The sequence below is a fragment of the Camelina sativa genome, chromosome 15, assembly GCF_000633955.1.
Source record: "Camelina sativa cultivar DH55 chromosome 15, Cs, whole genome shotgun sequence".
Classification (NCBI taxonomy): domain Eukaryota; kingdom Viridiplantae; phylum Streptophyta; class Magnoliopsida; order Brassicales; family Brassicaceae; genus Camelina; species Camelina sativa.
Genome location: NC_025699.1, coordinates 5,472,647 through 5,499,033, shown reverse-complemented (window position 1 = coordinate 5,499,033; position 26,387 = coordinate 5,472,647). Strand labels below are relative to the sequence as shown.

The following is a 26,387-nucleotide window of genomic DNA, read 5'->3' as shown; positions in this document are numbered from 1 at the left end:
TTAGTTAAATGATGCAGTCGAGGGAGGAGATGAGAGATGATTCATCATCAGGTCTCGTCCTCACTACTGACCCTAAGCCTCGCCTTCGCTGGACGGCAGAGCTTCATGAACGCTTCGTTGACGCCGTCACCCACCTTGGAGGCCCTGATAGTACGTTTTCATCATCATCATCATCATTTGTATCTCTATATGTATAAACTCTAGCTAGAGCCTAGAGCTATATTAATTGTGATATATATCAGCAGAGGCCACACCAAAGACGATAATGAGAGTGATGGGTGTGAAGGGTCTTACGCTTTATCATCTCAAGAGCCATCTCCAGGTCTCTACCCTCATGTTCTTCTTCCTCAGTTTCCTCTTCATTCATTTTTTCTTCTTCTTAGTTAGTTTCCTATCTATTCGTGGCGTTTAGGATTTTTAAAATATGCGTGTGTTTTAACTACAGAAGTTCAGACTTGGGAAGCAGCCTCACAAGGAGCATAATCAAAATCACTCCATCAATATTAGGGATACTAATAGAGGTCCGTCATAATTCATCAGCCTTTTTAAATAATTTATATGTGCTCCGAAAAAAATGATACCATAATTGGTTAATTGTTGATTGAGTTATGAATATATGTTAACCAATATCATGCATGCAGCTTCCATGTTGGATCTTCGAAGAAATGCTGTATTTACTACTAGTCCGCTGATCATTGGTCGCAATATGAACGAGTATGCGCTTTGAATTCCAAATCCTAATTAATTATATTCGAATAGATAGATATGTACTCAAAATCTAATGATATAGAAATGGTAATTATGGATGGCGATGAAGGATGCAAATGGAAGTGCAAAGAAGGATAGAGGAAGAAGTAGAATTAGAGAGACAAGTGAATCAAAGGATAGAAGCACAAGGGAAATACATGGAGAGCATGTTGGAGAAAGCATGTGAAACCCAAGAAGCAAGCCTTACCAAAGACTACTCTACTCTTTTCTTCGACCGCACCAATATTTGTAACAACACATCGGCACTCCCAATCCCATGGTTCGAGGATCATTTTCCTTCCTCTTCCTCCATGGACTCTACGTTGATTCTCCCTGACATCAATTCCAGCTTCACCCTGCAAGATTCTCGGAGTTCCATCACTAAGGGCCGTACGGTTTGTCTCGGTTAGAGAGTACATATATAGATCTAGCTAAGCTATTTGACTCTTTCTACTCTAGTTTCTGATGCGCACTTGGTGTATAACTGCGCAAATTTACTCGTAATAACTTCTGCCAAACATGAAGTCTTCGCTATTCGCTTGATATAAAAATGTGCTGATAACATATGGTGAAGTAGGCTGCCTCATGATGCCTATATGTTTTATTATGTGTTTAATTGCAAAATGCTTTAAAGATTATGGGGTGAGTGGTAAGTAAAATTTAAAGGTTTTACACTTTTACCCTATCGACTTTAAAACATTTTTATAGTCCTCCTAAATACGATCCTAATTCTCCAAAAACCTAATTCTTCTTATTTGTTTTTGTTCTTTCGATGGTTTTGTTCTAAAGCTTATGATATCTGACTTTTTTTTTTTTTAAGTCACATCCATTTACATACAAACCTAATTCTTCTTATTTTTGTAAGAAAGTCTACATGCACAATTATAACCGATCAAATCGTATTTCTTTCTACTAGTCACTTTTCTAGCCATCATCACCATCCGACGATACTTGGCCTGTTAACCACTCCAGTCATAATCTATCTCTCATAAATCATAATTTCCTTACAAGAAAATATCACTGCAAAAAAATAATACTTGCAATTGCAGGGTTTTGTGAAAAGTTTTGTCAGTTAATTTTCCAATTGCCCACATTCCAAAATATTCTTGCTAGTGTCCAATAATTGAAATTTGGGCCAAAAGCGTAAAACTAGAAAGTGTATTCTTATATTTTGAAGTGGTGAGATTGTCCTACGATTAAAGGTCAGTATATTGGAGGCTTCATACTTAATTCATATTCTTTAATTCATACTTCATAGACTAGCAAGAGTATTGTAATTTTATAGTCTCGACTCTCGAGTCTGTCGGTTGATGAGTCAATGTAAGTCTTTTGGGTCTGAAGCGGTCAAAAATGGATGTGTTTTTAAAAGTTTTCTGTAAGGACTTATACATAACTTAAAGATAAGATTGGACGATGGAGTAATTGTGTTGTTTGTTTTCTCTCACACTTCACCAGCTTTCAGAAATCCAGATTTTTATTATTATTCGTTCTTCTCACCTTTTTCTAACAACAAAAAAGGTTAATATGTAAATATCTTTCCCGTCCAAAGATTTGTTCATATCTCCTTTTTAAGCTGATTTGTTTTTTTTTTAATATAAATATACTTTAAAAAAGAAACAGAATATAAACTCCCCAGAATCGTTATTGTAATGTTTGTCACGTTGATAAATGTAAGTTAAACTAAACATTTGGTCGTTAAAAAAAAAAAAAAAAAAATCTTGAACCAAGAAAGATAACACCCAGAAAAGAGCTAGCTATACGTATAAAAGAGCTTCTTTGCTACTACTCTTACAATTGCTAAATCACATACGTGTCTTGGAACATGAATCATGATTACCCAATTATTGTAAGATTTAGAAAAATGAATTGTGTTGCATCATTCTGACTTCATGATGTCAAACTAATACCAGAATGGCCCAACTATTGCCTCTTTTTTCTATAATTTTAGATTTTTAAAGATAATATATATAAAGAGTACCTAGTGGTCTATTCCATCAGTTTACCCATGGTTAGGGTTTATCAATAAAGCAAATATTATATAAGAAGAAAAAAGGACTGAAAGAGAGGACTACGTTATATTAATGGAAAACCAAAACAAGAGTCTAGTTAAAATATTTGTAGCTTCATCTAGACAAAGATTTTTTACAATATACGGTAATTAACAGCGACGGCTGTATATTATTTATGTTAATTAACCACTTTCTCCCCACCCATTAATTAGTTTATTCTTACGTTTAACTTGACGGGTTCAAATAAACGTTGCGTTGTAGAACTATATCTACATTAAGCTTGACGCGTACGTGGCTTACTTAAGCAGAAAATGTTATTCGGAAGGTTTATGGAATGATTCAAGTTTCTAGTTGTTGAGATTAGGTCGGAATTTTTATGCATTCGTGATCCCTACTTTACCTCTAATTTTAACTAATTTGTTAGTAAATGAAACGTATGTACGGGTAATAATATTATTTGTGATTCCCATAATATATCCAAACTCACTGCAAAAGTTGGTGTTGCTTGCTTCCTCGATTATATCAACAAAAACTAACAAACTTGCAAAGATATGTAGTCTCCCCTTATGACGATAAAACTACCCGGTTGGGACTAGTTACCTTATGTTTTTGTTCATATTGGTTTCCACGATACAGCCGATCGATCGAATCCTATAGTGGGTTGGGTTCGCCCTGGATTGAGATGATCTGAATACTTTTATAGCGATTTACTATATATATTGCAATCATAATTACTGTATATAGATACAAATTTTAAATGAAAATACTTGATTTGTCCATAGTCTCCGAAAATTAGCTTGTGTTTAGTCTAGAGTCATCTGTATATATAAATGAAAAAAAAAAATCTTTACGCTATGTCGAAGTTTACATGGTAAAAAAGTGGGATGAAACTTAATCTAGTAGATAGCTAACTTTTTCAAATCAAAATATAAAATATGAATAATTATATGATCATCTAAATAGTTGACGACTCTAGTACTGCATTTAACCATACACATATGTTATATTATATAGGTTAATGAAGCTAGTGAAGGGCAACGCTCGTATAAATGATGCTTTTTTTTATTTTTCTTTATAGCGTTTATGCGTATATTATATCTTGTTCACAAAGAAGCGTGAAAGGTCTGAAACCCCAACGAGTCATTAATCCAAAATAACGTAACACCATGATCCCATGACAATAACTTGTGTTATATTCTAGTACTATTTTTCTTACCAATGTTCCGAAGTATTTTGAAGTCCAGTATACAACAATTTAATGAGTGTCCGTTAAAGCATACTATATAAGATCATTAAAACCATTGCATTAAACTAAACTGATAATTACAGGATGCAAACATGCAAATGTATGGCAATAACGAGAATCACAAGTTAACTAGATACAAAGATGATTTTGTTAAGGAAAGTGACGTGAACAACCATTGTCTCTAATCAGTCTTCCGTTTGAAGACAGAAAAAAGAGAAGCAACACAAGTTTGGTTAATCATATAGATTAATTATCCCAAGGAAGAAATTAGTACTAATGTGGGTTAATCAATTAAATAATGAACCTGCTGGTTTATAAACACCAAGAGACTCTGTATATATAAAATTACGAAGATGAGAGAGAAATGGGAAATGAAAAGAGATGATATGGGACATCGATGCTGCGGGAAACACAAAGTGAAAAGAGGGCTCTGGTCTCCAGAGGAAGACGAGAAGCTTCTTCGTTATATCACCACTCATGGGCATCCTAGTTGGAGTTCCGTTCCAAAGCTAGCCGGTTTTGTATCTTCTATCTCCAACTCTTTTTACTATTTTTGTTTTCATATATTTGTGAGAAATTCAAAACTAATTAGCAATGAGTGAACTAGCCTATGTACGTGGCTATGTTCTTTTTATATACACTTTTGCTAACAGTATGTATATATGTGTGTAAATAGGGTTGCAAAGATGTGGGAAGAGTTGTAGATTAAGGTGGATAAACTATCTGAGGCCTGATCTGAAGAGAGGTTCCTTTAACGAAGAGGAAGAGCAAATCATAATCGATGTCCATCGTATTCTTGGTAACAAATGGGCTCAGATTGCAAAGCACTTACCTGGACGCACTGATAATGAAGTCAAGAACTTTTGGAACTCATGCATTAAGAAGAAACTTCTTTCTCAAGGCTTAGACCCTTCTACGCATAACCTTATGCCTTCACATAAAAGATCTTCTTCTTCCTCTTCTTCTAATAATAATATTTCCAAGTCAAGAAAGACGACGTCCATCATGAAGAACCCTAGTGATCTTGATCAAACAACCACTGCTTTTTCAATCACAAACATCAATCCTCCCACTTCCACTAAACCAAACAGACTTAAATCTCCTGTCCGGACTTTAATCCCTTCTCAAACCATGATCCCTACCAACGATACCATGTCAAGTCTTTTGGATGATGAGAATATGATTCCTAACTGGTCAAATGTTGATGAAATGGCGATCCACCACGAAGCTCCGATGTTGCCGGGTGATAAGTCAGTAGTAGGAGTTGATGATGATGATCTCAACATGGATGTTTTGTTTAGTACTCCTTCTTCTTCTGCTTTTGATCCTGATTTTGCTTCCATTTTCTCCTCTGCAATGTCTATTGATTTCAACCCCTTGGATGATCTTGGCTGGACCTTTTAGCTTAATTACTCTACAATATTTTTCATTTTCTCAAGTGTATATATATAAGTATATGAATTTGCCACTTTCTCCTTTTCACTAGTTTTGAAAAGCTGAGAATTTTTCCAAATCAAATCAGTGTGTCATTTTTTCCCCTCGTTAATGTAAGAGTAGTTTTCACGTAATTAATTAAGGGCTTTTTCGGCTTTAGTATCATCGTTTTATACTTGCGCAGCATCAGGTGGGCTAAGTATGTTGAAAAATATGGTGTTAGATTCTTACCAATAAACAAAGTTAGCCCAATAAAGGCCCAATAAATTCAATAATGTTCTTGCATCGTTCGCACTATGATTGACGACGAGACTATACGGCGATATTCCTTCCGTTGATTACTTGATTGGTACGGAAATAATAATGCTACAGTTTTTAATGAAACTTCGTGGGAAGAGCAACGGCAAAAGAGGGAACATGTTACATTGCCACATGGTCCTCTCACCTGTTACTTACTTACATTCTTCTGATTAAATTGCGGACTTACACTTTGTACATGAATATATGAACAGGTGTTGAAACTGTCGGTTATATTAATCACAAAACGGCAATCCAATTATTACGTTCCGATCCGCGTTAGAAAATATTGATTGAAATGAAACAAAACGGATGACGCAAACATAATAATAATCTCATGTATATTGAAATGATTGACGAGCAACACGGAGACGACACCGAGGCACAGTAGATCGAGAATAAAGGATATGGTATTAACTACGTAGTGTTTGTTATAATTATAGTATTGGTAATAATGGATAGAGAGGATAAGTGGAACCACATGGTCTGTCTCTTACCTTATCTCCTTTCATCGTAAACACTTTGATTAATTACTTGGTTTTGGTCCTTTTTTTAACTTCATCCCAATTTCTCTAAAAATTGCATTCCATAAAAAGAAAAAAAGAAATTGTGCATGAAGAGAAAAAATTATGTATGACAAAGGCAAAAGATGCGAGGAAGTTAGAAGATGCGGTGACATACAAATAATTACAATTGAACAAAACAAAAACACTTTAATTGTTTTTCTTGTAAGTTGTAAATTAAACTGCTTTTGTAAATATGATTTAAATGTGTGTGTGACAAAAATTACAAAAATATCAGAAGATAAATAGGAAAAGCAGCCTAAAATAATAGTACAAGAAAGAATATGGAAGTAGCAAAAGAAAAGTAAACACAAATAGTTAGGGGAAGACTTAAAAGGTCACATGGGATGATTTGGTGGCATCTTTGCATCAAATCCCGCACATGCTCTGCCTCTCTTCTCTTTTCTATATTCCTTCTCTCTCTTTTTTTTTTTTGTTATTACTTGTTGAACTAATCCAATAATATCCACACGGTTTTAGTTTTAGAATAATGTTCACTTTGTAAGAATGTTTACATATTGCCCTTACTTCAACTCTCCTTGCCCTTCACAATTATATATATACGTACACAATCACTTCTCTTCTCTAATTCATCACCATCGTTATCTCAACCATTCTCTCTCTCTCTCTCTTCCTCTTTACTAATACAGCTTCCATCATCCATAATATCTTAAGAATTGATATAAGAGAATATGAGCAATACGGAGGCAATCAGTTTGGCCAAAAGAGGAATGTTGCCGCCAAGTAATTGCAATCGTCTAATGGACCGATCTGAGTCCCTCAAGAGAGACAGTGTGATGAGCAATAATGGTGCTGCCAAAACGAGAGGAATCTTAGAGCGCAAGAAATCAAAGAGTTTTAAGGAAGGAGAGAGCTATTCTTCCTGGCTCATAACTGAGGCTCCTGGAAGTATAGCAGCCGTGAGGAGAGAACAAGTGGCGGCACAACAAGCCCTAAGGAAACTAAAGATTGCTCATTACGGCAGATCCAAATCAACCATTAATTTCACTTCTTCTAAAGTCGTCCCTCTTCTTATTTCTAACCCTAACCCTCATCCTCAGAGGTGCAGCTTCCTCACCCCCACTTCTGGTATAAATCCATTTATCTCTTTGTTACTATTTTTTTTTTGTGTTCTCTCTTCAACTCTAATTTTACTAAGTTTCAATTCAAAATCAAATACTCAAAAATCAATTAATAATAATGTCTAAATTAGCTCATGACTCATATAGGATTATTATAGTAGTTTTGAAGTTTTTTTTTGGTTTAACTTTAATATAGGTTCATCTTAATTTATATTATACATATAGTTTTTAACAGATTCTTTTGGTTATCTTCAGATCCTATTTACGTGGCCTACCATGATGAAGAATGGGGAGTTCCAGTTCATGATGACAAGTGCGTACATAACACTTCTTTCCATATATATAAAAGGCTAATTGATATTTCATTTAATTCTCATCAAATAGTAAATTAAATATCTTTAATTCTTTATTTCAGGATGTTGTTCGAACTGCTGACCCTCAGCGGGGCACAAGTAGGCTCCGACTGGACTTCAACCTTAAGAAAACGCCATGACTACAGGAAGGCGTTTATGGAGTTTGAGGCGGAAGCGGTTGCCAAACTCACCGAGAAAGAGATGAGTGCAATAAGCATCGAATACAAAATAGAGATGAGCAAAGTGAGAGGTGTTGTGGAGAACGCTACAAAGATCGTAGAGATCAAGAAAGCGTTCGGCTCACTAGGGAAATACCTTTGGGGATTTGTGAACCACAAGCCCATCTCCACGAACTACAAGATTGGACACAAGATTCCGGTCAAGACATCGAAGTCTGAAAGCATCAGCAAAGACATGGTTCGTAGAGGCTTCCGGTTTGTTGGTCCAACTGTGGTTCACTCATTCATGCAAGCCGCTGGTCTTACTAACGACCACTTGCTCACTTGCTGTCGCCACATTCCTTGCACTATCCTCGCAAACAATCCCTAATTATTAAATTTTTAGTTTAAGTGAAAGTGTTGTTTTCATTTAACTTTCGAGTGCAAAATATAGGTGTAGGAAAAAAGATATCGCGGGTTTTTTTTTTTTTTTTTTTTTAATTTGGCTATGTAAGATAAGCCTCGTTTGATTATTTTCTGTTGTGTGAGGTTTTCTAAAATCACATGTATAAGGTTTTTTTGATGTATGTGTGGTGTGACAAATTGAAATAGTAATTGATTTTCATTGGATTTATCTATTGTTCAAAAATTCTATAACGTCAAAATTAGACGTTCGAGAATGGTGTGACGCCTAGCAAATTGATCTGAGATTAAGCAAAAACCATCGATAGTTTGTTTATTGTATCCTTATATGTTTAATTGGTGTAAAATTGTATACATAATGTTATATAACTTTTCATGATATTGGTGAAAAGGATTAAAACATAATTAACCGAACATCTAAAGACCAAAAGCAATTTAACTTTTCCACTGATCAATTTTAAACATATTAGACCAAAAATTAACTTGCCAGACGATTTTGGCCGCCTAAACGACCGGATGGAAAAATTGAGCATCTTCTTGGTTCCCATACGTATTATTTATCATCATTCGATGGTCTATGATATTTTATTTACATTTGTACTATTGAAAGAAGAGTAAGTAGTGATTGATTCTCGTAGAAGCAAATGTCATGATGATGCAGCATGTGATGCTTCTCTGTCACCAATAATGATTGGATCATTTTAGTGGATGCCATGAACATGATGGGATTGGTCATTGGGTATGTGACTATGTGTTTCCCCCCATCTCCCAAATTTAACTTATTTTCTACAATCTATATTCCCACTCTTTTATAGTTTTATTCATTTCACAAGTTCCAACAACAACGCTCCTTCTTCACTCTATATGTTTATTCAATCTATATTTTCCTTTTAGTAGGTTTTAATTTTTGGTGTGTTGAAGATGATGTGATCTTTAAGCAAAGATGGGTTACTTTTGGTACAAAACAGAGTACTCTACAAGCGTTACTAATGTTCCATAAGTGACAGAGTGGTAAAAATGAAAAGAGAAATATGCTCTGTGAAGAGAGCGCATGAGATACAGTATAATACAACGATGCATAAGATTCCTATTGTCAGAAACAGCCTAGTCTTGTCAGAGTATAAAACTTATTAGGAATGGGCTTCTGAGCCCAATCTTTATTACAATTAAACTCATTTTATCTGCTCTATGTACAGCCCTTTTAACGGTATAAGTGTGCCTTATCTTCTAAAGGCCCAACGATGACGAATTTTGTAAAGGATTATGAACGATTTACAAGAAGATCAAGATAAACAGAAGTGTATTAAAAAGCTAACTGTATTGCAATTTTTACAACAAACATGTTTTTATTTCAATCACTAACAAAACAATATAGTATATTTCAATTAATCAAAGTATAATAAACACAAGAATATGGCCAAGACAGAGCTAAGTGCAAGAAGAGGGAGCAAAAGACAAAGTTGAGGCCCTAAGATCAAACTCCCACAAATAATTCTGCTGCATTATATTCCCAACCACATTAATCGCCGGCGTTCCCGCCGCCATAAACCCTAAACACTTGACTCCAGGCGCAGCATCTACCAGGTAACTTTTACGATGCGGCTCAAAACGTGCACCACCCTTCATATGAAACGTCAGTTGCGGTAACTTGCTCTCGTTGAACCCGGCCTTGGAACTAAAACAATACTCAATCGGTACTCCTTCTGGTTTGACTCTTTTCAACTCGACAAGGTAACGTGCAAGCCCCGTAACCACCGGTTTATACGCGGCTTCGGACAATAACGTGAGGCTAGTTCCTGAGTCCAAGATAGTCCCACCACCGGCTGTTGCGTCCCATACTTGCGCGGGGATATTGAGCATTTCGTCTCCGAGGGAGATTCCTATGACGTTGATCGCGTAGAAGGGTGGAATGACTCTAAGATCAAGCGGGGTGGTTCGTCCGGGGGCGTTTTTGGTGGCAGAGGAGGAAGAGCCAAAGATGAGATAATTAGAGACGTTTTTGTGTGAGAGATGATCAACGAGGCAGTAAGAGAATTTGGCACCAAAGAGACTAGTGGCTGTTGAAGTGAAGGAGAAATCACTAAAGGCTAAACCAAGAACCCCATCAGCTCCGGTAAAGCTCTGTCCACTAAAGGAGCTACTGCAACCGATGAGGAGACCGTGGAGTCTAGCTTTACGACCAGTTGTTAGACCAACTGTGATTGTCTCTTTTGCAAATACGCCTTGTGCCGCTGACCCATCCGCATATCTATTCCAAACCCATCAATTCAATGTTAATTTCAGATCATTAACAATTTTTTACATTAGGTTAACTGTCGTAAGAGAGGTTTGAAAATTTATGTATGCTCAAACGTCAAACCTAACTCACAAGTCACAATAAGTGACATTTATGTATAGTGCTGAATTGTAGCTCAACTCACATTTAATTTCACCCTCCCTTTACATACACTTGCATCTAATCTATGCCACCCCAAGAGTTCTCTAAATCTACATATGCTGATGAGAAGAGACAATGATATAGTGACAAGAGATAGAGACCTAGAGAGAGAGGTCCATGTTCCCCTCTTCTCTCTCATTGATTGACCACCAAACTTTTTCTCTCTAAAATATCTTGTCTGAAAACACAAACAATTCCTTAAACAGTTGTTGTTCCTCCATTAAAATGTTCTGTAAATTCCACCATCACCATCACTACAAAATTTCAATAATCAAACCTAACCTAATCACATTTGACTCTGTCTTCAAATAATTGAGAAAAAGTGTGTTACCTGTAATCGTAGGAGCAAGGAGTTGAAGGAGTAGGACAAGTAGAAAGTGAGAAAAGATTCATCAAATCAACTTTACAAGTCTGAGTAGAGCATCCAACTGTTCTAAAACTCTTAGACTCTTCAGCTCTAAACACTCTACGATTCTCAGCTTTACCTTTGCCTCTCCCACGGTACCTACAATTCACCCAAGTGAGCTCGCTCCCTGTATCAACCACCACTCTGAACGTCTTAGCCGGAGTACCGACCCTTATCTCCGTGAAGTACTGAGCCGTTCTGTAATCAATCCCTGATCCCAGAGGCATTTTAACTCCTCCTTTGTACATAGTACGCTTCCGAGATATCAAACTGTGACGCTTATGGTCGGCGCCGATACTGTCCCCAATGCGGCTGAGAGGATTAGGCCAGAGAGTGTCTCGGTGCGTTAATTCGAGCCGCACCGACGTGGCTTTAGTGGAATCTGCGGCGGCGATTAGGAGGAGCATCGTCGTGATGAGACAGGAGAGCACTAGTCTCTTCTTGTTTCTCTGCATTTTTTTTTCTTTTCGTCTTCTTGTTTTTGCCCCTTTTGGGTTCTGTTTCCAAAACAGAGTATTTATATACACATTGATGAAACGCTTCTCTCTCTCTTCCTTTTTTATTTATTTTATAATTATCAGTTATTGTAAAGGATAAGTTATTGGTTTGATATTTGGGTAGAGTTTTAAATATTTAGAATGTTATTTAGAATCTGTTGTTAGATAAGATTTCATTAAACTTATTTAAAGTTTATTGTTATTAGTTTGTGATTTGTAAAAATTCATATAAAATTTTAACAAATCTGGGTTATTGGATTCAGATTTTTATAAAGTCATTAAAAGTTTTGTGTTATTCAGTTAAGACAAAAAATATAAGATTGTTAATGAATTTAAAGGATGACTATTGGTTTTGTGATTTGAATAGAGTTTTAAAGGCTTAAAATGTTATGTAGAATTTGTTGTTATTAGATAAGATTTTACTAAACTCTGTTGTTATTATTTTGTAATTTGTAAAAGTTCATTTAAAATCTTAACAAATATGGTTTATTGGATTCAGACTTTTATAATGTCATTAAAATTTTGTGTTATTCAAATAAAATAAATGAATCTATGATTGTTAATAAATTCAATTATTATGTTATTGGTTCATGATTATACATTTTATTCACAAAATAAAATTATGGAAAGTATCAGAAAAATACAGAGATTATTTAAAATATTTTACAAGATTTTTTAAAACTAAACAGTAAAATTAGTATTGAATAATCTTTAGCAATCTTTAGAAGTCTTTCACCACAAATTTAACGGCTTTAAGGCCTTGATTGGTAACGGCTGTTACTTTTGGCTGTAAAAACTTTGACTTTAAAATTTTAGCTGTAGAGAATTTGGCTGTAGATGCTTTGACTGTAGAAACTTTAACTGTTAAAATCTGATTGTTTACCAATAACTTTTAAAGCTGTAGCTGTTATTTTTATTATTATTATAAATATTAATAATAAATATATATTATGTCAAAAATTAATTTATATAACATTTTAATGACAAAATAAATTTTATTAATGATAAATTAAAATTTTAAAAAATATAAATCAATCAAATATGAAATTTTGTTTGAAAACTAATTAAAAACAAACAACTATAAGAATAAGAAATAAATAATTGAAGTTGTAGACATCAATTTATTAACTTATTAAATTTTAAATAATGCAAAAAAAAAAACTAGTCAATGCATTGTTTGAATGTTATTCTCTTATTAATGATGAATTTCATAAACTCTTTTATAGTATTATTAGTGCTGATGATGAAAAAATAAAATTTATTATTGAAATGGGTCTTAAAAAAAGAGAAAAAAATGAGAATAATTAATTTATAAAAATAAAATATATAAAAACTAGTCAAAAATCTAGTCACAAAAATCTAGAATAATTCATTAATTTATAAAAACTAGTCAAAAATCTATTAACCACTAATCAATGCATTGTTTGAATGTTATTCTCTTATTAATGATGAATTTCATAAACTCTTTTATAATATTATTAGTGATGATGATGAAAAAATAAAATTTATTATTGAAATGGGTCTTAAAAAAAAGAGAAAAAAATGAGAATAATTAATTTATAAAAATAAAGTATATAAAATATTTATATATACTTTTGAAGAGCTTTTAAATATAAAAGGGTGAAAAAAAAGAATGCTTTAAAAATTGTTTTGTTTTAAAGCATGAATTTGACGCTTTAAAAAAGAAAGGAAAACAAGGAAGAGAAAAAAAAAGTGACTTTTAAAACTTTAAAAAAATTAAAAGCCAAAAAAGCCTGATTGGTAAAAAAATGACTGTCATGACTTTAAAAAATTTTAAAGTCTTAAAAATAGCTTACCAATCAGGGCCTAAATACTTGTAACGATTTAGGAAAAAATTAGTGTTTACTTAAAGACGAAACGGGACATGTCCACGTTTGTATTTCCCACGTACAAGCTTTATGGTGATTTGTTCATAAACGCTTGTACATAACAGTACAGAACAGTATTAAAACCAAAACACTTCTTAAATTTGTTTTATTAATCTAAATACTATTAAAATAAAATAAAATGGACTAGTATTAGTCTATTAGATATTCAACACGTAAATATTTAGTTTAGAGAACATAGTTTCACATTTTTTTTCTTCGTGGTCTTTTTAATTAGTTCATTCAACAAGAAAACAAAAGTAAACCTTTTGCAATGTAGCTAAATGGTCAACAATGACAGATATTGTGAGATCTATTCTCAAAATTATTGAGTTTCTTACTTATTTTTTTGACAATTAATGTTTACTATGTTGGATCCTCCTCCAATAACTTTTGATACAATTCGAAACATAAATTTTCATTTACACAATGTTCTTTCTTAGTTTTCTTTCAGAAAAAAATAAAAATAATAAGATGAATGCATTTAATCCAAATTCCAACAATTGAAGTCGGTTATTTTTTTTACTTAATTGAGACCACTAGGAAGAAACCGAAGGTATGCTAACGTATTCAAGAAGGGTGATGAAACTGATCTTACATCATAAATTGTTTTATAACAAAAAGAAAAACACAAAATACGTTCCATATGATTGAAAGGGTTAGGTATATAATATATGTATGGATGAATTGTACGCGAGGACAAGAGGGGGAGAGGCCAAAGAGAGTCAAAGTCGTCACCATGGGCGAGAGTAAAGATGTATAGCTGTCATATCCTCATTGGCTGTCTTTTGCAAAGTTGGATTTCTTAGATTTTTTTTTTCATTTATACTAGAATTTGTACCCGCGCACGCACGGGATTTTAATCGAAAATATTAATATGTATCATCCGCAAACCAAATATTGTAGTTATGGTGTGGGTTTCGATCGATACACAACGATCGACACCATGAATTTCGGTTTTGTCGGGTTTGTTTTAATTGCTGTTTGGTTCGGTTTGGTTCAATTAGAAATCCCTAAATCGCTTTTATAAGGGAAGAATCGACGAATTAAGGGTTTTGGGAGTTTCACTTGTCGCCGTTAAGTGAGAAAAAGGGAGAAAAAGAGAGAAAACGTTTCTGTAAGTTTCTGGGCTTGTTCTTGGTATTTTGGAGAGATCTGTGACTGTAGAAGGGATAGCTGTTGCTGGGAACGAAGGAGAAGCTCCTGGAGGTGTTGATTCCATCGATTTCTCAACCCAATCTTCCTATTTTTGAGGTGAGTGCTTGACCATGGTTGATCTAAGCATGAAATCTCTTTTGTTTGGCTGTTCTTTGTCTATTTGTGGTGTTTGCTTGCTTGGGTGTGTTGTTTTCGAGTTTCCCATAGGTTTTTGTGTCATTTGGGTGAGTTTGGGGACGAAATCAAGATGATTGGAATCGGGATTCGACGTTCGTGTTCGTGCAGTTCGCGTCTGCAGGTATGGCATCGATCGACACCGTTCGAGCATCGGTCGACACTGTTTGTGTCAGCATTGGTCGACACCGTTCAAGCATCGGTCGACACCATGGTTCCTAGCATCGATCGACACCGGTTTAGCATCGGTCGACACCAGTCTCATCCGAGACTTGTTTTCCTGGTTTGATGTATTGCTTGTGTTTTGTTTGCTTGCTTAAACATGAGGGTCTCATATGCTTGTGTGTATAACCTAGTAGATGGGAGGATGGCCTCACTAAGTATTTATGATAATACTTACGCATCTCAATTGTTGTTTGTGGTGTGCAGGTAAAGGCAAAGTATGATCGTGGAATCATGGCGATGAGGAGGAGGATGATCTAGGGTCTCGTTTGTGTGTTATTGGATTTATTGGTTATGTTGTTGGAACCTTGGTTAGTGTTATGTTAGGTTGCTGGATAGAATGATTAGAAATGTTATAGAATGATTAAACTTTTGAATATAAATCTATATAAACACTAAACTTACTTTACTACATAATATACAACATATATATTGTTGAAAATAATATTTTTTTGTTATATCTATTTGCGCGTGATTTTTATTGAATAGAAATATAATCATTTGAAGTTTAAAACATAAATCTATATAAAAGCTATACGTATTTTACTAATCTATATATAACATATATTGTCTATTGTCGCAATAATGTTTTCTTGGCAAATCAACAATATATCACATGGTAACAAAAAAAATTACTTAAAAAACCTCACTCGAAGAGTCTACCGTCTTCTGACCTATTAGCCCTAGAAGAGTTCATTTTATATTCATATCTCATGAAAATATCTTTTTAAAAGTTCTAATGTCGACTGTTGATCGTTGATTATATAGAGATCATTTTAACATATTGATATCACACATTAAATGTTAATATACAAAGTTTTATAAACATTTTTAGTGTTATTTCGCTACAATGGAGTTGTCCAAATACATCACCTCCAATAATAGAATTTTCGACCAAGTCAAGAATTCTTAGATGGTGAAACCATTAAACCCGACAATGAATATATGTTCTCTAATCCAAATTACATATCTTCTAAAACTTCATATGCTGTTTCCAGATGTTAATTTAATGATGCATTCTCATCTTCGTCTTTTCAAAAAAAAAACATAGTGTTCTTTAAATATGTTGTTTCTCCCAATGTTTTGGGTTAAAAGTATATGAGAAAATTAATAAAATCTCAAGCTTGTTTTATATTTAAATTTTTTTATCATGTTATAGAATTGTAGCTTCAGTTGATAATATATCTTCTGAGATATGCTACACAAATCATATGTCACTTTTGTAACAGTTTACATATCATTTTTTCTATATTTTGTGATCATTGATTTTGTCTCTTTAGACAGATTATTTTTTTCAAAAGTCTTTTTCATAGTTTTCCCAAAAAAGTGTGACTATTACAATGTCTTCATTTTTGATCAAAACTTTTAAGTTGAACTGAGTAATTAAGCTTTTATTTTTCTTTAAGTAAAATTTAATAATAAATCTTTGTAGAATATGTTTCTAATTAAAAACTAATATTTCATTTCAATTTTATTTTTATGTTTAGAATTTTATAAATAAAATTACATAAATTGTTTTTTACTCCACCATGCATTAAAATCTTACTTCCATTCTAAAACTCACTAATCCATTCTAAATTTTGGAATATGAAATTTTTTTGGTTAAAATTTGAATAATAACATTACTACTAATACAATTCATAGTATTATTTTTACTATTTGAAATTTTTATTTATGCACTTTATTCATTTTTATTTTTTATTATTTAATAAAAAATTATGTAATTTATCATAATTTAATAGGATTTAACTGACTAACTTTATTGCCTACTCAATTAATGAAAGAAAATATTGTATGGTTTGAAAACGTGTAAAAGTTAAGGTTTATAAAACTACATAAAGGCATAATCATAATCATGTATTTAAACTATTTCATTTCTCATCCAAGATATGGTTTTTATTATGATAGGTGTCGCTAAAAGAGAATGCCAAATGTCACACTGTTAGTAAAAATTAAAAAAAACTTTCTCATATTATATAAGATATGCTTTGACAGTTCATTTTTAATAAATAATTTTTTTTTACAAAACACTATTCTAGTTTATTGGTGTTATAACATTTTGATGATTCAATACAAATAATTTTAGATCAACTTTAAGTAATATCAATTAATTTTAATAGATAATTTAAATTTATACATAAGAGATCTTAATAAATAAGATAAGTTTATTTTATTATTTATAAAAATAATATCTGACCTAATTAATTAATATTATAAGATCAAATATTATCTATATTTCAAATATAATATATTTTTCTCATATGACCAAAAATAGTATTTCAAATCTAAAAAGTATTAAATATTATCTTGTGATAAAAAAAAAACTGTGAATCAATAACAAAAAAGCATATGAGAAACATATCTAGTTATATGTTTTGATGAGAGAGAGGGTCTCTCATTTGAGAAACAACATATCTATTTATCTAGCCATTTTCAATTAATATATATTTTTAGTTTTAGTTTATTTTTAAGACGGCTTTCTCATTGACAGACTTGAGACTCCAATAGAAGTGCTTTAAAAGCCACAACGTGACAAATCTAAGTACGAGATACAAACTAAATACATAGGTCTGAATCTTTTCAAAAGAGAATTGTTAGAGACTATTTTTTGTTTTGTTTTTTCTTCTGGGAGGAACGAGGAAGTATTGTTGCTTCACAAAAACGTTTGGTAATAAGTTTTTGTGTATGATGTTAACATTAGTTTAGAGTTTAGCTAGACTCGAAATCATTAGTAATAATACTAATAGTTAAGCTATGATATTACCGCCTTTCTATTTTCTTAGCCTGCCACATAAATAATCGTTTTCAATATGTGACATGCTTTCTACTATAAAAAATATCAAATTTTGTATATTTAATATACGATTCTCAATTTTGGAAAGCGTTTAAACCTAACATGGCATGTTTAGGATACGCTTATATATTGAATATACGTGTTTAAGATAAGCATTTAAACCTCAGTTTTTTTTTTGGGTCCTAAAAGGTCAATATCCTTTTACTCGCTCAATAATTTACCATTTCTCTTTAGATTCAATTAACTAATTGTATCAACGTTTTCCATTATTTTTTGGTCATCAAAATTTTCCATTCATTGTTTTGGAAGCTAATTAACTTATATAAGACATCTTCTTCTTGATTGAATATACTCTATTTCTTTTTTCAGCTTTCAATACAAACAAAGATTATAATAGAGAAGAATGGAGGGCCCGTCGCCACTAGTGTTAATAGTCGTCTTTGCCCTTTTTGCAATTTTGATAGTCTTCGGCATGTGTTTTACGCGTATCTTAAAAGAGACAAATAATGATCCTTCATAATCGGTGATTATACGTCAATTCGACTATGTCTATCTAAGATACTTTTTATTGTTTTCTAATAAACATAATGTAATCTATGTTTATAGTTTCGGTTTCTGTTTTTCTTTTTTCTTTCTCATCAATAATATAGTTTGTTCCATTACTTGGTTTATAAATAAAAATAGTACTTTTGGCCTTTAAAGTTTATATAGCACTAGAATTTGTACCCGCGCACGCGCGGAATTTTAATTTAAAATATTTTCTATTAATCTAAATTCTTGAGCTCAAATATATTTATTCAAAATTTTAAGTATAAATCTATATAAACGCTAAACTTACTTTACTAAGTGATATACAACAAATGTATTGTTGAAGATAATGTTTCACTGTTATATTTATTTGGTTGAGATTTTAGTTAAATTATTTTAGGAATAAGAATCATTTAATATAAAAATAATTAATCATTTGAAGTTTAAAAGATTAATCCATATAAAAGTCATTTTTATTTGACTAATTTATATATAACATATATTGTCTAGTATCACAATAATGTTTTTTTGGCAAATCAACAATATATCACGTAGTAACAAAAAAATGACTTAAAAACCTCCCTAGAAGAGTTTATTCCACATTCATATCCCACAAAAATATCTTTTTAAAATTTCTAACATCGAAAGTCGATGGTTGACCTAATTATAGAGATTATTTAAACATAGCGATATCACATTAAATGCAAATATACAAAATTTCATTAACATTTTTATTGCTATGTCACTACAATGGAGTTTTCCAAGTGCATTACCTGCCATAATGGAACTTCCGACCAAGTTAAGAATGCTTAGATGGTGAAACGATTAAACCCGACAATGAATATCTGTTCACTAATCTAAGTTACATATTTGTCTAAAACCCTTATATGTATGTTATTTTCAGATGTTAATTTTGTGATACAACCTTAGATTCATCTTCTCAAAAAAACATGGTGTACTTTAAATATGTTGTTTCTGTCAATTTTTTCGGTTAAGAGCATTTAATAGAATTGATGAAATCTCAAGCATGTTTTATATTTTATATTTTATCATGTTATAGAATTGTAGCTCCGGTTGATAATATGTATTGTGAGATATGTTATACAAATCACATGTCACTTTTTTTTGTACGGCTTACATATCATTTTTTCTATATTTTATGACCATTGATTTTGTTTTTTTAGATGGATTATTTTTCCAAGATTCTTTTTCATAGTTTTCCCAAAAAAAAAAGTGTGACCCTTTTAATGTCTTCGTTTTAGATCAAAACTTTAAGTTGAGGTGAGTAATTAATCTTTTATTTTTCTACAAGTGAAATTTCATAATAAATCTTTGTAATATATGTTTCTTAGAAACAAATGTTTCACTTCAATTTTATTTTTATGTTTAGAATTTTATAAATACAACTACATAAATTGTTTTTTTACTCCACCATACATTAAAATCTTCCTTCTATTCTACAACTCATTAACCCATTCTAAATTTTGGAATATAATCATTTTTTGGTTAAAATTTAAATAATAACATTACTACTAAATTAAATCCACAGTATTATTTTTACTATTTTAAAATATTCATTTATTTTACTTTTATTATTTACTAAAACAAATTTTATTATTGTATTTACTATTTAAAATTTTAAGTAATCTTACTTAATTCGTTTTTATTTAATTTTTATATTATTAATTATGAGTAATAAATATGCAATGAATAAATATTTAAAATATTATTTTTAATGCAAAAATATATATATCATTGCTTAGGTGGATGATGATGTGGAGGAATGAGAAGAGAGAAAAGTTAACTTTATATATATAGATTCGTCGGTTCAAATTTAAAACTAAAAAAACTGTATTATGGAGGTGATAGAGACACAAAACATGACATAATGTGTAGTATTTATATATTGGAGTATATCCGAATCGAAAGAGCTGCGTGCACACTGTGTTGCGTTAAACTCCAATCCAAGCTACGCTGGCCTCATCTCAAAAAAAGTATAAACAGTTTAAAATCAAATACTATATCGTATATTCGTAGTGTCACCGCTTGATACTGTGTATATACGGATTGAGCAAACAGTGAAATGTTTTGTTTTTTTTGGTAAAAATGGTTTGTTATTTTATTCACTGGTGTAATATATAGTTAGTATCACCGAACCTTTTAATTTAAGATTATAAACTAATTAAAAGTAATAAAACTATAGATAGTAGAATATCCTAACTGCTCGAGAAATATGAAACGAACGACAAAGACAGTGGATGATGAAAGGGAGATTAATTCAAACTGCCAGTTTGCACTTTGCACACAATAAAGTTATACGCTTAAAACAATCTTAAGGTGACGACAAAAGAAAAATATTATAACAACCCTAAGGAGACTTCATGGACGGCTTACAATGCTATTTCCATTATCTCCTTAATTCATATCAATTGCACATACAAAGAAGAAAGAAAAAGCTATATATTTACATAGCAAATTACCAATTTTTTTGGTCCAGACCAGGGATCAATTCTCCCCAGATACGTAATTGCTATTCATTTACTATGTGGCCACATGGATATGAGTCCTTGCTTACGGTCTATTTGAATATCCGGAGACAGGATCTATCTGTGGGCTGCACCTCCTCTAAAAATTAGTTTCGGGCTCTTCCATTGATATGGGGATTTATTCTGAATTATAAAAAAGAAAAAAAAAATTACCAATTTCTGCATTGTGATTCAATAAGTTCGATAGGTTATGTAGCTCAGTAGCGTAGACTACTGCATGACGGCGTTCTACTATGTTTTTTTTTTTTTCCATCTGTCATAATAAGTCGACAGTGCTGAATAATACAGGGAGGTGTATTGACTATTTATTTGGTTTAATCACGGGTCTTTTCGGTGATTTTAATAAAATTAAATGTTGGTAACACTAACAAGTTACAAGGCTTTGCTGATTCAGTGAATTATATCTTCAACCATGCATAGAGATTAAAATGAATACATAATAGCGAATATTTGAAACTGTTTTGTTTTATAATTGGGTAGATTTGAACTGTTTTATTTTATTGTGAGAAGAACAAGTAATTGTATTGAGAAGATGATATGGTAAAAGGATAAAGGCATGAAAGGCCGGTGTTGATTGATTCTCTGCCGCAAGTATAGAGAAAAAACGACTTATACCATAATAATTACAAGCAAGTAGCCACATGACGATATTTATTTTGTGCGCTAGTCATTTATAACCATTTGTATGATAAACGTGAATACGAATAGGCCAGGCAAAGAAAACATGAAGACAGAATATGCTATTTAAACCAAATTGAATTTTTCTTTCTAAAAATAAAGAAAATATATATTCATTTTGTTATTAGGATCATAGAAGAGGGTAACTAATATCGTCGTCGTTAGTGTGGATGTACTCTACTATGATATTGGTTGGTTAAACTAAAAGACTAACAAGTAACAATCTGTGATATCACCAAACGCCTCATTGTTGCCAACGATTTGTTGGGAGTTGGGACCCCACGTATGTCAAACAACTCACCCCTAGCGATGTAGCAATGGGCCAAACCGTTGCGGTTTGTATCCAATATGATTTGGTCCGTCAATCACGGATCGGTCCACACTAAAGTATATATAGAAGAAAAAAGAGTGGTTTAATTTGGACGGATGGGCCATTGCAAACTTAATCTTAAACAAGCTGAATCAGGTTTGCGAGTAGTTGTTATGCAGTCAATCATTTTGTAACCGCATATACCTATTACTATGTAAGTTTCGTTTTCATCTCTATACAAAAACCAGTTTTTATAGCTAGATCTTGAAGAAGAAAAACCAAAAGAGTCGTCAATACTATACTTTTGACATGAAATCACTTGATTAGTGTATATATTTGCCAGTGTTCAAGAAAGCGCTAGGCGGTATCTGGGCGGTGACCCAGCGTCTAGCGCCTAGAACGCCTAATCGAGACCTAAACGGTTTTTAGGCGGTTTAGGCGTTTACAACATAAAACATTATATATATAAAATTATGTACAAATATATGTTAGAAAAATAAAATAAAAATTATAAATTATAAACAAAATTAACAAAAATACATTTATTTAAGTTATATTAACAACATATAAACATTTATAATTACGTATACAAATATAAAACTTAATAATTTAAATCTATATAGTTAAAAATCAAAAATAAATATTAAAATTAAATTAATGTAATTTTAAGCGGTTTAGGCGGTCATCTAGGCGTCTACTGAGCGCCTAGCGCCTAGACGGCGCCTAGGCGGCCGCCTAGACCGTTTTCTTGAACACTGATATTTGCTAGACTAACTGAAATAATACTGCATTGTAGGTTTATACATGTATGTGTACAAACACACGTCAAAAAAAAGAATGACCGTATCTATACTTGCACCTTCGTTAAGTAAGTGGTGTATACATGTACGTATGGTACAAGGAAAGGAGGGGAGATGGTGTATAATGTTATCATGACATCATCCATATGCCCCGCCATTGCTTGATTTCCGGATCATCTATCTTATAATTGGTTTTTTTGTATTTATCCCATAATTGATTTCTTTTTGTATTCATCTCTTTGACATACAGTATACAACAAACACACAACTCACGGAATTCAGAAAAAGAGAACTTTTGCATTTCAATTGAAGATATTAAATAATAAGATTATAATTTTACTCTAAAAGAAGCAAACAGAATTATATGCTTAACCATAAAGCTACTTATCCTAGTTGTGTAATTTGTGGGTTATTTGATTATCTTCTCCAGTCCCAACGTTTATTAATTATTGTAAGATAAACATCTAGCAATGCAATTCTTCTACTCATACAAATCTATTAGAAAAGAGAACGTATGCATTATTTTTCACAAAATAAAAGAAAAAACTATTTTTTCTTAGAAAGAGGAGCAAAGTGTATATTAAGATGGGCCTAAGTTTTGTACGGGCTTATGATAATTCTAACTAAAATGGGCTTTAATAAATAAGCCCATGAGTCGTAAATAAACAAATTCGCGGTCGGTCTCCCGTGTTTCTGGGTCGCTGCTGTTATTCGTCGGCGATGGAATCGGAGAGGAAAGACAAATACTTTGCAACTCCTTTGACTTGGTATCCCAGAGTCATGCTTCTTTTTCGAAAAACCGTTGCTAACGGTTCGAACCCACTACCTTGGACGCCATCAAGAACAGTTCAATTGGAAACATCACTTTCTTCTCCCTTGGTCAGAAGAAGAGGAGAGACCAGGTTAGCTATTTACTGTAACTAAGCTCTTCATATGTCTTCTGTCGATGAACCAAATTAGGTAAAAATGATTAATTTAGACAAAAAAATATGGAATTAGGGAGAGAGAGAGGAATAAACGGCAATGTATGCGTAAGAGAGGGATGAGAGGCTAAGAAAGTTTCCCTCTCTCCATCTCTTTTGCATCTCCTCTTGTCTCTCCTCCTTTGAAAATGTTCTCTCTCTCTCTCTGCTTTTCCAGGTTGAGATACTATTAAGGGGATTTTTTTATACGTTTACAAAGACAGGACATTTCAACTCCCTCTTTCTTCATTTCTGGATTTCGAATCTTGGAACTTATTTTTTTTGTCTTTGTTTTAGAGTTTGAGAATTGCATTATGGGAACTACATACTCTTATCTCTAAACATGGTTCGCATTCTTGATTTTTCGTAACCTGTTTCAAGATTTTCACTTTTTTCGTTTCTCTGACGCATTACAATCTCTTTCTTTTTGTATGTGTGTTGTTCCTTGCTTTCTGGTGGCAGTTTCTTCGGTTTGACATGGTTTGATTCTCCTCAGCTTGTTCTTTTATATCAGCAAGGAAGCGTGATCATCTCAGGTAAAGCGGGATTTTAATGTTTCTTGTTGTTGTCTTCATGTTACATAGCAACAACGGATATTTAAGGTGATGTCTTTGATGATGTTCGTAGGTGAGCTACTTTATTATAACCGAAGAACCATCATCATCAACCTGGAGACGTTCTGAAAAATGGACTTAGCTTCCAAGAAGAACACAGCTAATGTCGGCTCCAAGGAGATTGACCCAAACGTAAAACCTAAGTCGCCTCGTGCAAACCTCTCTCCATTTTCACTTAAACTAGGAGACAATGTTCCCAGGAACCCTCATTTCGATCCCAAGAAGATGGATCCTCTTGTCAAACATCAACCAGCAAAGTCTCATGAACCTCCTCCCACTGCAACGAGAGCTGCCAACAACGAGGGTGATTTAAAGCATAACCCCTATTCTAGCGATGGTGATAGCTTACCTATGCGGAAGAATCCTCTTAAAAATCTTCATTATGATCCCAAGAAGATTGTTCCTTTAACCACCCCTGAGATACAATCACCAAGCGGCAGAAATCATCACCACCCTAGGACTAAGTCCCCAGACAACAAGAGAGCCCCTAGAAATAATGCGGACTATACCTATGGTGATAACTCGGTCGGTCCATCAGCTACACCTTTCAAGCCTCACACAGGAGGTGACGTGAGATGGGATGCCATTAACTCAGTCGCTTCAAGAGGTCCTCAAATAGGTCTTGACAATTTCAGGCTTCTGAAACGTCTAGGGTATGGTGACATAGGCAGCGTTTATCTTGCGGACCTGCGAGGGACAAATGCAGTTTTTGCGATGAAGGTCATGGATAAGGCCTCCTTGGCTAGCAGAAACAAGTTGCTGAGGGCGCAGACCGAAAGAGAAATCCTATCTCTGCTTGATCATCCTTTCTTACCGACACTCTATTCTTACTTTGAGACCGATAAATTCTACTGTCTGGTCATGGAGTTCTGCAGCGGCGGAAATCTCCATTCTCTCAGACAGAAGCAGCCCAGCAGGCGTTTCACAGAAGAGGCTGCGAGGTTAGTAAAAACATTCTATGTATTTGGCGTTGGAGCTTACATATTATCTTCTCTGATGAGTTTGTTGACAGGTTCTACGCGTCTGAAGTGCTATTGGCTTTGGAATATCTACACATGCTGGGGATTGTGTACAGAGACTTAAAGCCAGAGAACATCCTTGTTCGAGATGAAGGCCACATAATGCTCTCTGACTTCGACCTTTCCCTCCGTTGCACTTTTAATCCAACCCTCGTTAAGTCCTCCTCAGTCTGCAGCGGGGGAGGTGCTATCCTCAACGAGGAGTTTGCCGTCAATGGCTGCATGCATCCATCTGCCTTTCTTCCCCGCCTCCTCCCTTCCAAGAAAACCCGTAAAGCCAAATCCGACTCTGGCCTTGGTGGCCTCTCTATGCCAGAGCTCATGGCAGAGCCAACAGATGTGCGGTCAATGTCCTTTGTGGGCACACACGAGTACCTTGCTCCAGAAATCATACGTGGCGAAGGACATGGCAGTGCTGTGGACTGGTGGACGTTCGGGATCTTCCTCTACGAGCTTCTCCATGGGACCACACCGTTCAAGGGGCAAGGAAACAGAGCCACGCTGCACAATGTGGTGGGTCAGCCACTGAAGTTCCCGGATAGCCCGCATGTGAGCTCAGCGGCACGTGATCTCATCCGTGGACTTCTAGTGAAGGATCCTCACAGAAGGATTGCTTACACACGGGGAGCCACAGAGATAAAGCAACACCCTTTCTTTGAAGGAGTGAATTGGGCTCTGGTGCGCAGTGCTTCCCCTCCTCACATTCCTGACCCTGTTGACTTGGGACCATACACTGCCTCTAAAGGGAAGGCCAAGAACCATGGAGTTGGTGATCACGGTAGCTCAATGAAGCCTGAGCCTCTGGTCGCCTGTGCTGCTGGTCCAACCGATGATACGGCATATATAGATTTCGAGTACTTTTAGACTAAAAACTTCACAAAGCTGAAAAACTTCTATGTGTTTTTTTGTTCATATTCTTAATTTTTGACCAATACAAATTGTGATTGATAAACAAGGACAAATTACTTGGTTTAAGAGACATGAGTTTTTACTAAAAGGGTTAAAGCATATTTTGTTTGTAAGATAACATTTGTCATTGTGAAA

At 33.5% G+C, this 26,387-nt stretch overlaps 5 protein-coding genes across 7 annotated transcripts in view; 4 read left to right on the top strand and 1 right to left on the bottom strand.

Annotated features, from left to right (window-relative positions):
* LOC104745494 (myb family transcription factor PHL12) overlaps positions 1-1,457 on the top strand; it is a 2,790-nt gene extending 1,333 nt beyond the window's left edge. The window contains exons 2-6 of one of the 2 annotated variants that reach the window (XM_010466749.2): positions 1-150; positions 246-322; positions 446-521; positions 642-714; positions 818-1,457. In XM_010466749.2, coding sequence (XP_010465051.1) covers positions 9-150; positions 246-322; positions 446-521; positions 642-714; positions 818-1,157 — 708 coding nt within the window. In that variant the 5' untranslated portion in view covers positions 1-8 and the 3' untranslated portion in view covers positions 1,158-1,457. The remainder of the gene's footprint in view (positions 151-245; positions 323-445; positions 522-641; positions 715-817) is intronic. The other variant, XM_010466750.2, reaches the window with a different exon arrangement.
* Positions 4,315-5,560, top strand: LOC104745493 (transcription repressor MYB6-like). Its single transcript, XM_010466748.2, has 2 exons — positions 4,315-4,518; positions 4,679-5,560. The coding sequence occupies exons 1-2, from the start codon at positions 4,356-4,358 to the stop codon at positions 5,404-5,406; spliced, it is 891 nt and encodes a 296-aa protein (XP_010465050.1). The 5' UTR covers positions 4,315-4,355; the 3' UTR covers positions 5,407-5,560.
* On the top strand, positions 6,800-8,521 carry LOC104745492 (DNA-3-methyladenine glycosylase 1-like). Its single transcript, XM_010466746.2, has 3 exons — positions 6,800-7,385; positions 7,634-7,691; positions 7,794-8,521. Exons 1-3 carry the CDS (start codon positions 6,989-6,991, stop codon positions 8,278-8,280), a joined length of 942 nt encoding a protein of 313 aa, XP_010465048.1. The 5' UTR covers positions 6,800-6,988; the 3' UTR covers positions 8,281-8,521.
* Positions 9,639-22,906, bottom strand: LOC104748158 (aspartyl protease family protein 2-like). Its single transcript, XM_019236667.1, has 3 exons — positions 22,838-22,906; positions 11,081-11,709; positions 9,639-10,560 (listed from the first exon to the last, which is right to left on the bottom strand). The coding sequence occupies exons 1-3, from the start codon at positions 22,904-22,906 to the stop codon at positions 9,741-9,743; spliced, it is 1,518 nt and encodes a 505-aa protein (XP_019092212.1). The 3' UTR covers positions 9,639-9,740.
* LOC104748157 (serine/threonine-protein kinase AGC1-5) lies at positions 23,344-26,355 on the top strand. Of its 2 annotated transcripts, none has more exons than XM_010469839.2 (4): positions 23,344-23,650; positions 24,173-24,246; positions 24,338-25,265; positions 25,337-26,355. In XM_010469839.2, exons 3-4 carry the CDS (start codon positions 24,397-24,399, stop codon positions 26,205-26,207), a joined length of 1,740 nt encoding a protein of 579 aa, XP_010468141.2. In that variant the 5' UTR covers positions 23,344-23,650; positions 24,173-24,246; positions 24,338-24,396; the 3' UTR covers positions 26,208-26,355. The 2 variants fall into 2 exon arrangements, with proteins under 2 accessions (XP_010468141.2, XP_019092885.1); XM_019237340.1 differs by lacking the exon at positions 23,344-23,650 and adding an exon at positions 23,662-24,056.

Excerpts from the sequence above, each read along its gene's own strand:
- LOC104748158 (XM_019236667.1), bottom strand. The coding sequence starts at position 22,906 with ATGGCGGGGCATATGGATGATGTCATGATAACATTATACACCATCTCC. Across the intron at positions 11,710-22,837 it reads CTCCTTTCCTTGTACCATAC|GAAGAGAGAGAGAAGCGTTT; the intron begins GTACATGTATAC and ends TAAATAAAAAAG. Across the intron at positions 10,561-11,080 it reads CCTTGCTCCTACGATTACAG|ATATGCGGATGGGTCAGCGG; the intron begins GTAACACACTTT and ends GGTTTGGAATAG.
- LOC104745493 (XM_010466748.2), top strand. The coding sequence starts at position 4,356 with ATGAGAGAGAAATGGGAAATGAAAAGAGATGATATGGGACATCGATGC. Across the intron at positions 4,519-4,678 it reads TTCCGTTCCAAAGCTAGCCG|GGTTGCAAAGATGTGGGAAG; the intron begins GTTTTGTATCTT and ends GTGTGTAAATAG.
- LOC104748157 (XM_010469839.2), top strand. The coding sequence starts at position 24,397 with ATGGACTTAGCTTCCAAGAAGAACACAGCTAATGTCGGCTCCAAGGAG. Across the intron at positions 25,266-25,336 it reads TTCACAGAAGAGGCTGCGAG|GTTCTACGCGTCTGAAGTGC; the intron begins GTTAGTAAAAAC and ends GTTTGTTGACAG.
- LOC104745492 (XM_010466746.2), top strand. The coding sequence starts at position 6,989 with ATGAGCAATACGGAGGCAATCAGTTTGGCCAAAAGAGGAATGTTGCCG. Across the intron at positions 7,386-7,633 it reads CTTCCTCACCCCCACTTCTG|ATCCTATTTACGTGGCCTAC; the intron begins GTATAAATCCAT and ends GGTTATCTTCAG. Across the intron at positions 7,692-7,793 it reads GTTCCAGTTCATGATGACAA|GATGTTGTTCGAACTGCTGA; the intron begins GTGCGTACATAA and ends TCTTTATTTCAG.